The 13,135-nt window shown below is 41.3% G+C and overlaps 1 protein-coding gene across 2 annotated transcripts; it reads left to right on the forward strand.

Moving 5' to 3' along the window:
* Positions 1-36: 36 nt before the first annotated feature.
* On the forward strand, positions 37-12,425 carry LOC114570695 (ADP-ribosylation factor-binding protein GGA1). 2 transcript variants are annotated; one of them, XM_028601161.1, is made up of 17 exons: positions 37-109; positions 935-1,019; positions 1,380-1,455; positions 1,579-1,677; positions 1,912-2,035; positions 2,559-2,659; positions 3,136-3,216; positions 4,084-4,221; positions 4,333-4,414; positions 4,575-4,685; positions 5,177-5,320; positions 7,361-7,413; positions 7,586-7,776; positions 7,983-8,242; positions 8,354-8,523; positions 9,575-9,685; positions 11,110-12,425. In XM_028601161.1, the coding sequence occupies exons 1-17, from the start codon at positions 64-66 to the stop codon at positions 11,218-11,220; spliced, it is 1,983 nt and encodes a 660-aa protein (XP_028456962.1). In that variant the 5' UTR covers positions 37-63; the 3' UTR covers positions 11,221-12,425. The 2 variants fall into 2 exon arrangements, with proteins under 2 accessions (XP_028456962.1, XP_028456955.1); XM_028601154.1 differs by lacking the exons at positions 37-109; positions 935-1,019; positions 1,380-1,455 and having other exon boundaries at positions 1,566-1,677; positions 7,361-7,404.
* Positions 12,426-13,135: the final 710 nt, after the last annotated feature.

The following is a 13,135-nucleotide window of genomic DNA, read 5'->3' on the forward strand; positions in this document are numbered from 1 at the left end:
CTATCCACGCGATATGTTACAAAACTCCCGCGATAGTGGCCACTTATTTAGAATTCCCGAAAGATGGCGGCGGCGCCTCCGGATGAGGTAACCCTGCAGTCTCGCATCAGTAAGTCATAATACTGTACAATATCAGATTGACTTATGAACGGAAAGCGATAGCCGATACGCTGCTAATGGATACGCATATCAGTTTAAACTGGCCGCGGTCGGCCATAGTACTCTCCCGAGGGGAAAGATGTATTGAGAGTCAAGAGAGCGAATGTCATCAAATCATAAAGTGCAGTTATCGATAGGCAACAAACTCAGTCAGATATTGTATCACCTTAGCTGTGATACGCTCGTACTTTGAGTTCACATTACGTTGACTGTTGACAGTTTGAGGTTGGTGATGCTACACAAACATGACCTTTAGCTACATAAAACAAAAAAATCCTACTAATGTCCAGCTGAATGCTAACAAAATAAACTAGCTAGTTAGCTGATGACTGTTGAACAAACCCAAAACCAGGAACCATAACTATACAGTACTTCTGCTATAACCTTGGACACAGGATTCCGGTTCTGTCACCCATTTTCTACAAATAGGAGCAAATCTTTTCACCTGCTACAAACCCGAGAACTGATAGCTAGTTTGCAAACAACCAGAGCTGCTCACGGCTGTTTTATTAAGATTGAACTTTGCTGCTGTAAACCCCTATTGTGTTAAATGCAAGTCACTACATGTAAAAGGTAGGTGTCACTCAGAGAGGTTTGACAGATTTCACACATCTAGACAGAACAATCGGACATAAGGAATGTCAGGAGACTCATGTTTTGTTGTGTTTTTTTGCTGAATGTAATTTAAAAGAAAATACACTCGCATGCAGCTAACTTAAAGTTTGGATATAGAGCAGATCCAGAATTCAGCCTGATGTGTTTTCCTTTTTCACAGACAAGGCCACCAACCCTTTAAATAAGGAGACTGACTGGGACAATATCAAGGGATTTTTTGATCAGCTCAACAATGAACCAGACGGGTGAGATGATGAAGAAGACGTCACACCATCTCAGTGTAGCTGTTCTGTCAATCAGAACTACACTACAAAGTGCAGAATCAAATCAGCGTGGTGCCAGCTGTTGATCTAAATTCGAACAACTTGGTTTTAATGAAGTTTAACAGCTCTGTAGAAAACTTTAATATAAGCTACATACTGTTTCTTCACAACATGAAACACGTCTGACCATTCTCATGTTTTCCTTTAATGTCAAGGGTGTTTTGCTTCACATTTTATATGTTAAAAATGTGTGCGTGTTTCAAAGTGTTTTTGTGGCATATTTCAAATTCATCTCTTGCTTTTTTTTTCTGTGAAGGTTACATTAAGTTTCTAATCTTTCAGTCCCCAGCTTGCAACCAGACTTCTGGCCCACAAGATCCAGTCTCCTCAAGAGTGGGAGGCTATGCAAGCGCTTATGGTAAGATAACGAGTGTAAAGGTCTGCGGAACGCCACATTAGAAGCCATTTGTCCTTTTATTATTTTTTTTGTGTGAAGGCTTGTCTGGACAAAGATAAAACAAACAAACTAAACTATTCCCAGGTTCTTGAGACGTGCATGAAGAACTGTGGAAAGCGATTTCACAGTGAAGTGGGAAAGTTTCGCTTTCTCAACGAGCTCATCAAAGTGGTGTCGCCCAAGGTAATAATCCTTGTCTTTTATGCTCTCATACCAGTATGGCTGAAACTGTACATCCGTGAGAAATATTTAGTGTAACCAGTGAAAGTAGCTTTTAAGTGCCTATAGAAAACATTATGGGAATAGGTAAAGAAAACAACAGAACAGTGGGCCAGCTGTCAGTGTATTTATTTAAAGTTGTTAAACGATAACTACATTTTTCTTCCGACAATTGCATGAATCCCCTCTACTCTGCAGTATCTGGGTACCCGGGCTCCAGAGCCAGTGAAGAAGAAAGTGTTAGAAATAATGTACAGCTGGACAGTGAGGCTGCCCGGTGAGACCAAGATAGCGGACGCCTATCAGATGCTGAAAAAACAGGGTGAGCTCTCCAGAACAAAACGAGAACATGACAATCCATCAAGATAAAGGACATGTTTCTTTAGCTTGATGTTTCTCATTCTCTTCTTCTGGATATATGCATACATTCCATATATATTATATATATATTTATATATATTTCACTGCTAATGTGCTTTTTGGTTCCTAAAGTTTTCCCTCTATAAACAAATAGTGTTTTGTACAAGGCAGTGTCAGTTCTCCTTTTTATGGTGATGAGCCACAAGCATGAGACTAATGTCCTTAGTCATGCTTTTGTTGAATCTAGTGTGATCTTAAAAATGCCATTCCCACCAAAGTTTCTCTAAGTTACTACAGTATAATAAATGAACCATATCTGGTTGGTTTCTGGTGCATTTTCACAACCAATGCATCTGACTCTGTTGTTATAATGTGCTGCTTAGATTTATCCAAAAAAAAAGTGTCAAGAACAATGTTATAGCACCAGTATCACATACGTCATGGACAGTACTCTAAGGTTAATAGGTGTTGTTGTTCTCTTCCAGGCATTGTCAAACTGGACCCTGTGCTTCCTGATGACAAGCCCCTCCCACCCCCTCCACCCAGAGCCAAAAATGTCATCTTTGAGGATGAGGAGAAATCCAAGGTATCAGTGATGATTAGGAGGCTCCAATCACGTTGAATGGGGTTTCAAACAGAAAGAACTCCATTTATGAAAAGTTGTTCTGTACCCATCACATCTTTTTTTAAAGTGAAACTCCTGGTCGGAGAATCACGGGGCCCAACGGTTTACAAAGTTCTCTTCCTCTTTTATTGTGACTATTAAGCCACTGTTCATCATAACCCCAACCGGCAGCGTCAGACACCGCCTAGAGTCTGGGTCTGCCGAGGTTTCTTCCTAAAAGGGAGTTTCTCCTCGCCACTGTTGCAATAGCCACTGCTAATGCTTGCTCTTGGGGATATTATTGGAATTGTTGGGGCTTTGTAAATTATAGAGTGTGTTCTAGACCTACTCTATCTGTAAAGTGTCTCGAGATAACTCTTGTTATGATTTGATACTATAAATAAAATTGAATTGAATTTTCTTTCCTCTCCCTCTTCTATCCTGTCATGTTTTTGTAGATGCTGTCTCGCTTGTTGAACAGCACTCACCCAGAAGATCTAAGAGCAGCAAACAAGCTCATTAAGGAAATGGTCCAGGAGGTGAGTCATTAGTTTTGTTTACCAAAAGTGCTGTACAGAATGGGGTCTCACTTGCATGTGCGTCTGTGTTTTTTCCACCATTAGTACAAAAGACACACCCGAATATGTAGCATGGTAACATTAATGCAACTCAGTAGTAGTCTGAAGGCCTTGTTTTATTATTATAGTGTATTATAGTGGAAGTTATGCACTTGATTTGCTCCAACATTGACAAAAGATGTGGAAATCCAAATAATCAAGGTTTTGATGTAGGTCTAATCAAACATCAGGGTTTCGGTTCAACAATAGATTATTAAAGGTAATAATCTTGAAACTACTTCATTCACTGATGTTCAACATTTTTAGTTTAACATGATCACAATTTGAAACAATAAAAAACTAAACACAGATTATTCCTGAAGTCATCGAGATTATTTATCATGATTTGAAATTACGATCATATGTAGCAAAATAGATGCAAGCAGTAGGTCAACGGTACTTCCGATTAATATAATAAAATATGAACTCATTTAATAATTTCCATGATTTGTAAAGTTTTAACTTTACATATTTGAGTACTTATTATAATAAAAAATATTCCTAACTGTAATGTAGCCTTTATTACCATTATATTGTCTTGTCTCATAATTAACAAATTCAGTCACAAAATGCTTGATGGTGTTTTAAGCCCCCAACGTCTCCTTCCAGGCAGCGCTGTGACCATTGACTTCAAGGCACCTAACCCTAACTATAACTATTGCCTAATCCTAGTGGAAGGAGACATTGGGGGCTTAAAACACAGATGAACTCACAAAATGAAGATCTGCAAAAATGCTGCAATTTCATAATGATCCTGGGCACTGTGAGATCCTCTCGCTCTTTTTCCAGGACCAAAAGCGTGTGGAGAAGGTGTCAAAGCGATTGAACGCCATCCAGGAGGTGAAAGAGAGTGTCAGCCTGCTGAGCCAGCTGCTGGAGGGCTACGGCAAGCAGAGCTGCTCGCAGAGCAACCAGGAGCTCATTAAGGTTAGCGCAGCTCAGCACATTAAAACTAGCTGCAGCCACAGTCTCGTAAATCTGCTCGTACCACCCACTACGGGTGTGGTTTTAGTGTTTTTAACATGTGTCTATTCGCAGGATCTTTACCAGCGCTGTGAAAAGATGAGGCCTACGCTATTCCGATTAGCAAGCGATACAGAGGACAGCGATGAAGCCTTAGGTAAGGTAGCTGACCTCCCACTATGTCATGTTAAATAAGGCAGAATAAGGTATTTATTAACTCACTTTTTTTCCATACAAAGTTCATGGAATCAGGCTCCATTCCAAAGCGTAAATAAATACACATTGGTGTTGCTAATGAGCCTTTTTTCTGCTTCCAGCGGAAATCTTACAGGCCAATGACAGCCTGACACAGGTTATCAACCTGTACAGACAGCTGGTAAAGGGGGAGGATGTGTCAAAGGATGGCATAACCTCACCCTCACAAACAGGTTGGTGTGTGTGTGTGTGTGTGTGTGTGTGTGTGTGTGTGTGTGTGTGTGTGTGTGTGTGTGTGTGTGTGTGTGTGTGTGTGTGTGTGTGTGTGTGTGTGTGTGTGTGTGTGTGTGTGTGTGTGTGTGTGTGTGTGTGTGTGTGTGTGTGTGTGTGTGAGAGTGAGAGAGATTTGGCATCCTTAAAGCTATAGTGCGTAGTTTCTGTCGCCCCCCTGAGGAATTCTAAAGTAATGACACATGATACAAGCCTTACGTGATCGCACGCACCCCCACACCTCCTCGATGCAGTTACTAGTATGCAAGGAGGACATGGAGGATTAAAAAAACATGATGGACTCTTCAGAAGAGGTAATCTTCACTTGAGTTTCTGCGTGGGAAAGTTATGCACTAAAGCTTTAAATGTCTACTAAGCTTGATAAATTAAACCCATTTTCCAAACATTTCTGTAGACTATAAGATCACAGATGGGTTTCCTCTGTCCAAATCAGGCAGCAGTAGCTCAGCACTCGTAGACCTGATGGGACTTAACTCATCCGTCAACACGGCACCATCCAGCCCAGAGCCCTCCAGCCTCCAGACCCTGACTCATAACATGGGCATCAGCCTCTTGGATGATGAGCTCATGTCACTGGGTAAGCACTAAAAAAACCTCAACTGGCTCTTAAACACAAAGGTAGATTAACTTTTAACAAGCCAAAAAGGACAAGTCAGCAATAGTTAAAGTGCTTATATTATGCTTTTTGGCGTTTTCCCTTTTCATTTATTGTGTTCTATATCTTTTTTGTGCATGTAATAGGCTTCCAAAGTGAAAAAGTCCAAAGTCCACCCCAAAGGGACTTACCATCTCCAACAGAAAACACTGTTCACAAACTGCTCCAAACAGCTTTATTGTAGTCCAGCCTTTACTTCAGAGACAAACGTGGTCACTTTGTAACACCCGTTATAATGCTCGCCTAGCTGCTAGCATGGCACATCCTCATACTCTGCTTCTGACTGGCTAGTATTCCTTACCTAGCTACTGCGCATGTGTGACTCCCAACAAAGATGGAATAGAAGTGAGGCCACTCTGTAGCTTAAACGGAGAGCTCAACACACAGGATGAAAAGAGGAGCTGCAGCAAAAACAAAAATATGGTGTTTTTTGAAAATTAAACCATGTAAACCTATTCTGATATAACTTCTAAATACAATTATGAACCTGAAAATGGGCATAATATGAGCGCTTTAAACCTTATTTCCAATTGGCTAGTGTGTAGCCCTCCTGTTGGTTGTCTGGCTGGCTGAAACAGCATCCTCCGAAGCAGACCACATCTGACTCAACCACAACAAAGCTACACACATTTACGGTGGTGATGGCGAGATTAAGCCTCATGAAGCATTGAAGCTTTCCAGCAACGTGGTTCGCAAAAGGGTTCGTTTCTCGAGGCTTCATTTGCTCACATCACCACCTGTTGGTCAAAGAGTGTAAAACAGATATATTACAGATGATCTACTGTATGTGATCTAGACTGTATCCAAAATGTTTTTTGACTGAATTTTGCACCAGTAAAGACTTAGAAATAATGATGAAGTAAAAATCTTTTCCACGTGATCCATTTATATCAATCTTAGTGTGTATTTTCTGGTGGTGTAATATAATAAACGGATTTCCTTGATAGTGTGTAAATCAATCTTTTGGGTCATAATATAATAGCAGGAGGGGCAATTACAGTAGGCTATATTAAAACGGGTACGTGGCAGGGGTTTAATTGGGATTAAGGCCGTGAATGTGCGCGTGTGTATAATAAAAACGTGTAGATTCGAACAACTTCATAACCAGTCACGTGGTATGGACGGGCAGTGAGGCTTCGGATGTCATCAATGATGCCATTTAGAGCCCGACCAATAAAGGATTTTTAAGGCCGATATCGATACAAATATTTGGTGATCTAAAAATCCGATATTCTGATATCTCGGCCGATATACTGTATATTTAAAAAAAAAAAAAAAAAAAAACGCGTAAGAAAACATAAACAGATTCCCCTAACATTAGTTATTTATGAGTCCTCACTAAAATAATAGGATAATGCAGTTTAAAAATAAACTTGTTTGTTTTATTGTCCTAACAGAACAGAGGAACATCAAAATATATTTAAGTCCTGATAAATAAAATGTATGAAAATACAAACTTAAAGGGTTAAACACGAGTGTTGCCAATAGGGAGGTTGTAGAGCGCCCTCTGGTGGACAAACTATGCAATGCCAACACTCAGAACATGATTGAAGGGTGTTTCGTCCGTTTTTATTTTATTTTTTAAATATTAATTTATCGGCAATTATAAATGCCGATACCAATAGTTTGGAAAATGCTTAATATCGGTATCGATAATATCGGCCCACCGATATATCGGTCGGGCTCTAATGCCATTTGTCTAAACGATACAAGCCTCGAAATGCGCTTCAAGGAAAATTTCCGGGATTTCTCGACACAAGCTTAGAACATCACTAATTCGTAGCCTTTTTAGACTTAGCCAAACCTGTCACAAACTCTAGGATTAGTAGCCAATTGTCTTTTGGTATGTTTCTGTTTTTGATTAGGAGTTTTTGAACATCATTACATTTACATTTGTTATTTTAATACCACCACAAATTGGAATCAAATTGAATTAACCTGTTGTTGTCTTTGATTTCTTAGGTCTGAATTTAATGGAAAACTTCGACTCTCAGAACACTTTTCAGGTGCAAGTTGTAAGCCAATACTTTACTGCTCACATTAAAGCCATTATATGTCGAATTAAAATGTCTGACTTTTCAAAGATGGACAAAAACGTATGCCATCAGAATCACTGAAACCATTACATCATCTCCATCTTCTCATACACTTTGTCCACACACAAACTTGAACCGTCTGTTTGTTCAGCATCCTGATGGCACAGAATCATGTGCAACGTCGGCCCCTGCTGCCGTGTTGCTACCAGCTGTGGTCCAAACAGCGCAGGCTCCGCCAGCAGTGGGCCCCACTGCTTCTCCTAAACCCATGGAAGAGCTGGAAATGTTGGGGAAGACATTGTTACAGCAGTCCCTACCTCCACAGAGCCAGCAGGTCAAATGGTAAGTTACGGGAGGATACACAGTTAATAACCTCAAAGTTGTTTATTGTTTGATGGAAAGAAGTATGTGTCTGTGTTTGATGCACTAACCCTTCATAGCCCTAAAGTGTAATTATAATACACAGCAGTGGTAAATCACTTGTGACGGAGAGTTGCATTTTTTTTTTCTTCCATGTAACTTATGTTTTCCCGTTCCTATACATGCAGGGATAAACTCCAACCTAATTCCAGAGTCAGCTTACGAGATATGCAGACCAAGTCCGCCGCCAACTGTAGAGGCGCTCCTAATGTAACCCCCGCCTCCTCTGGTCCTGGTCCTGCTCCAGGGCCCACGTCCAGCCCGAGCGTCCATTCGGAGCCGCCTGACACTCTCCTCCTCTCCAATCTGAGTTTCGCAGCTGCTACCGACCCCTACGACAACATCTCTCTAGCTGAGGTTACCGTGCCTCTGGAAGCAATCAAACCTAGTAAGCATGAGCACTAACACCAGAGCCAACAGTGACGCTGGGTCCAGTCATAGGTGCAGTTTCCTCCATTTCTCTACATCACATTCTGTTTTGTCTGTAAATCTGTTTCAGGCAGCTTATTACCAGTGACTGTATTCGACAAACACAGTCTCCGGGTTTTGTTCACCTTTGCCCGTGACTGTCCTCCATCACGGCCTGACGTGCTGGTGGTGATCATCTCCATGCTGTCCTCCGCCCCCATTCCTGTCACCAACATCCGCTTTCAGGCAGCTGTACCAAAGGTAGGTTGAGGTTCTCCCTCTTCCCTTTTAAGGCAATCTGTATTAAAGGAACACGCCGACTTATTGGGAATTTAGCTTATTCACCGTAACCCCCAGAGTTAGACAAGTCGATACATACCCTTCTCATCTCCTTGGCGTGCTGCGCTGCTGTCTGGCGGCTCCAGCGGCATCAGGCCAGCACAGAACATGCAGGTGAATGGTTCCAGCAATCCTACTGCTCCGAATAAGTGACAAAATAACGCCAACATGTTCCTATTTACATGTTGTGATTTATAGAGTCACAGCGTGTACAAAAATCAACGTAACATGAGACACAGCCATCTTCTAACCGTAAATAAACCGGGAACTATATTCTTAGGTGGAAGAATATAGTACTTGGGCGGAATGATTTGCTTTGCAGCAAGCCTGTCTGAGAATATAGTTCCCGGTTTGTTTACCGTTAGAAGATGGCTGTGTCTCATGTTACGTTGGTTTTTGTACACACTGTGACTCTACATATCACAACATGGAAATAGGAACATGTTGGCGTTATTTTGTCACACTTTTGGAGCAGTAGGATTGCTGGAACCATTCACCTGCATGTTCTGTGATGGGGCTACTGCCGCTGGGGCCGTCAGACAGCGTTACAGCACGCACGGAGATGAGAAGGGTATGTATCGACTTGTCTAACTCTGGGGGTTACGGTGAATAAGCTAAATTCCCAATAAGTCTGCGTGTTCCTTTAAGGCGCTGACACACCAACCCGATAATCGGCCGTCGGACAGTCTGGCGAGGTCGGTGACTCGAGTCTGTTCGGTGTCTTCCGTGCCGTCGTCAGCCGCTCAAGTTGGCGTCGCTTCGGTGTGTTCCAAGGCACTTTTTTGACCTCAGGGAGCCGACTGATCAGTCCGACTGCCTTTTCTTGCCGACGGTCGGCCGTCGGGTTGGTGTGTCGGAGCCTTCAGAGCGCCATGTAAAAGTCTTAACATTCAGTCAAGTGGAAACCATATCTTTTGACTAAAATACTACATTATATCTTTGTGGATATCGATTGTTATTGTGTGTTTTTAAGGTGATGAAAGTGAAGCTGCAGCCTCCCTCTAGCACTGAGCTCCCAGCCTTCAATCCCATCCTGCCTCCCGCCGCCATCACACAGATCCTGCTGTTGGCCAACCCTCACAAGGTACTCTCCCCCCTCCTCACATGCATGCTGTCTGTCAGAGTCGGCCTCAGTTCAGGACCATTGTTTAATGTTTATATAGTTTTTCATCACATTTCCCTGAATGTTACGGACGTAAGTGTAAACTTGCAAATACCGAGATTAATGATTGATGTTTTCAGAAAAAAAAATTAAACTGTAGCTTTGCTTTTTGCTGATATGGACATTTTTGGTGCAAATTAGAGCTGCAAATATGAATCGATTCATTGTCAACTCTTAAACTAATCGCCAACTATTTTGATTAATCGGTTTGAGATATCTTTTATGAAAAAAAAAGTATTAAAAAAAATCTCTGGTTCCATTTTCTGGTTTCTTCACTCCTCTGGGACAGTAAACTGAATATCTTTGATTTGCGGACAAAACAAAATGTTTGAGGACGGCATCTTGGGCTTTGGAAAACACTGATGGGCATTTTTCACCATTTTCTGACATTCAATAGACCAAACCTCTGATCGATTAATCGAGAAAATAATGGACACATGAAAATAGTTAATGGACTATGAAAATAATTGTTAGTTGCAGCCCTAGTGCTAATGCTGACTCCTAGGCTTTGATCTGTAAACAATTACATTCACGCTATTGTACTGTTACATCATTAGAGACAATGCAACTCTGATCTAAATTAAATGAGCACATTGACATTGATACACTTGACATTTTTGCAAGCAAACGGCTTTGTATGTGCAACACATTTTATGAACTTATAAACATGTAGTGATGTTACCCTGTGGAGTTTGACCACTAGTAACACTGTAGAGCATATTATGTGCGATTGGGTCCCTGATTTGTTTGTGTTGTCCACGTATACGCACGTACGTGCGTGAGCAAGTGGCTGACGTAATCTACATCCTCCTAAAAATGTTGAGTATGGAGAAGCATTCAACACCTATATCTTAGACCTGAAGGATACACACAGTGCATTTGGGTGATAAACACTGAACGTAAGACATGGAAAAATCCACGCAGCTGACACGCAACCGAAACGCCACGCTCACGCCACGCGTCCAGCCTGTCGCCGGTCTAACTGGAACAAATTTCCAATTAGAAATGAATCAATTTATTGGTTGCATTTGAAGCAGGACGTTTTACATCCAATCACAGTAATGATGTTGACACATAAAATTAGACAATGCAGAGGCAACTCAGTGAAGTCCCTGCATGTGTCCATATCATATCATATGGTCTTGAAATAAAATCTGCTAACTCGGATAAATCCAGAGTTGTCTTTATCCGAGACAGAGACAAGGCCGGGTAAAAGTGCGGTCCTTTCCGAGACGAGACCGAGACCTTCAAAAAGTGGTCTTGAGACCAAGACCAATCTCGAGTACTACAAGACTGCGGTGATGTAAACTTGAACTGACTTTTTTTTTTCTCTCTTTGTGTTTCAGGAAAAGGTACGTTTGCGGTACAAGCTCACATTCAACCTGGGCGAGCAATCTCACGATGAGTCTGGTGATGTGGACCAGTTCCCGCCCCCAAACACCTGGGGGAACCTTTAGGGAGAAGGACCCCCCCGTCCTCTGATCAGCTGCTTCCTTTTTAGATCTAGGTTGAAGTTGTCCCTCATCGCTGGCTGGAGGCGAGACGGCCTCTTTTAAACTTCCGCGGTTTCAAACTCTGGTTCGGTAATACAAACTGACACGAGGCCAGTTGTGGGAACCAGCTTCTACCTTGTGCCTTCCTTCGCAGCCTTCCTGTCCTTATTCCATCAGCTCCGCGTGTTCCTGTGTTCCGTAGCTACTTTCTTCTTCTTTTTCAACAATCATTCCAACGCAAACTATAAAGCAAACTGTCAGAAACATTGATTCAATGCAGTGACATTTGGGGGAAACAAGTTTTTTTTTTTTTTTTAAACCTGAATGTGTGCATTTGTCTGGTTAACACACTGTCTAACCATCAATCAGATGTGCCATGTCACGTGTATTACATGTAACCGCTGGTGTCTCACATGATGTCATTTTTTATTTTTATTTTTACCAAACCCCAGTGCTCACACCCCGGACAGTGTGAGTATTGTCACAGTTTGTGTGTTCAGTGTTTATTCTGAGTGTTCAGAGTAGGGTTGCAAGAAATAATTTTTTCTTTTTAGTTCAACAATAATCAGAATCCAAATGGGATTTATTGCCAAGTAAAGTAACACCGCCTTGGTGGTTGGTGCATTTAAACCCTATTAAAACAATCAATGTAAAAGACATGTAACCTAAACAAATTTGTACACTATAACTGTTTAATAATAAGAAAGGCTGTATGGTTTAGTGCAGGATGTGCAAAAGTTCAGAATATATATATTATGTGCACAGGTCAGGTATATATCCATGATGTTCCTTAATGTAAGGTGTAGTGTCTAGGGGTGGGGGGGATTAAGAGTCTGTGTCAGTGGGGGTCGCAAGTATTGTTTATGAGGCCCACTGCAGTCGGGCTTTTCAGTTACACTTAAAGTCAGTTACATGCTTCAAGTGATGTTTACAGTATGACCAATAGCCAAAACAGCCCAATGTATTCAACCTATGATATGGAATAGTTGGTATTTTTACCTGATAAGTAACTTGATTAGATTTTTGATTAGAATTGAAATTAATTTCCTATCAAATGATGGATTGATTAATTTGCTAACTGTTTCAGCACTTCGGTGTTCTAGAGCAGTGGTTCCCAACCTGGGGTCCGGGCACCCCTCAGGGGGGCGGCAAAGATCACAGGGGGGGGGGCGCAAGTCTTTATCTGGTTTGAGGTTGAGGTAAAAAAAAATAATATTTGCACATGTTAAACAAATTATGATAATACACTTGAATATATAAGGAAAAAAGGTTGGGAACCACTGTTCTAGAGAGAGGCGCAGCAGTGGACTTAATAGTCAGATGGTATCATGCTCAACCTACTAGCAAACAACTTCAGTTGCAGAGGGAAATGATGAAACTAAATTGAATTGGTATCACTTTGTTGTTTATCCAATGGAGACAGTTCAGAGCATGAGATGAAATGCAGTAATAACTGGTTAAGTGTGTCATGGGAGCATGAATTGGTACACAGTTTTTTAAGTATTGCCTTGTTTTTTTTTTATATTTGCGTCATGCATGGGCTGTGTGTGTGTATGTGTGTGTGTGTTGTGAGAGCTGTGACAATAGGCCTTTACCGCAGCAGACTTGTCATAGTAGGAAAAGTGAAGGTGTTTAAGAATCCAACCATTTATGTCATTAGTTACACCGTGCTTTTCCTACTGGGTCAAAATGTCTTCTGTGAAAAAGGACTTCGTAGAAAGGGTCCTAATTCTCTGCCCCTGTTAAAACACTGTAATTTAGCTTTTAATTTCTGCACTTTTCTTTGTTTTCAAAAGATTGGGACATCTTTCACTCAGAATGTTGATTTTTGAGAGTTATTTTACACATCTTTCATGCACTTTTTTTTTTAAGTTTTCCT

Source organism: Perca flavescens, chromosome 2, assembly GCF_004354835.1.
Source record: "Perca flavescens isolate YP-PL-M2 chromosome 2, PFLA_1.0, whole genome shotgun sequence".
Classification (NCBI taxonomy): Eukaryota; Metazoa; Chordata; class Actinopteri; order Perciformes; family Percidae; genus Perca; species Perca flavescens.

Bases quoted from the DNA above. Each gene is read 5' to 3' on its own strand.
- LOC114570695 (XM_028601161.1), top strand. From the start codon at position 64: ATGGCGGCGGCGCCTCCGGATGAGGTAACCCTGCAGTCTCGCATCA. The intron at 110-934 runs GTAAGTCATAAT...CCTTTTTCACAG, and splicing joins AACCCTGCAGTCTCGCATCA to ACAAGGCCACCAACCCTTTA. The intron at 1,020-1,379 runs GTGAGATGATGA...CTAATCTTTCAG, and splicing joins CTCAACAATGAACCAGACGG to TCCCCAGCTTGCAACCAGAC.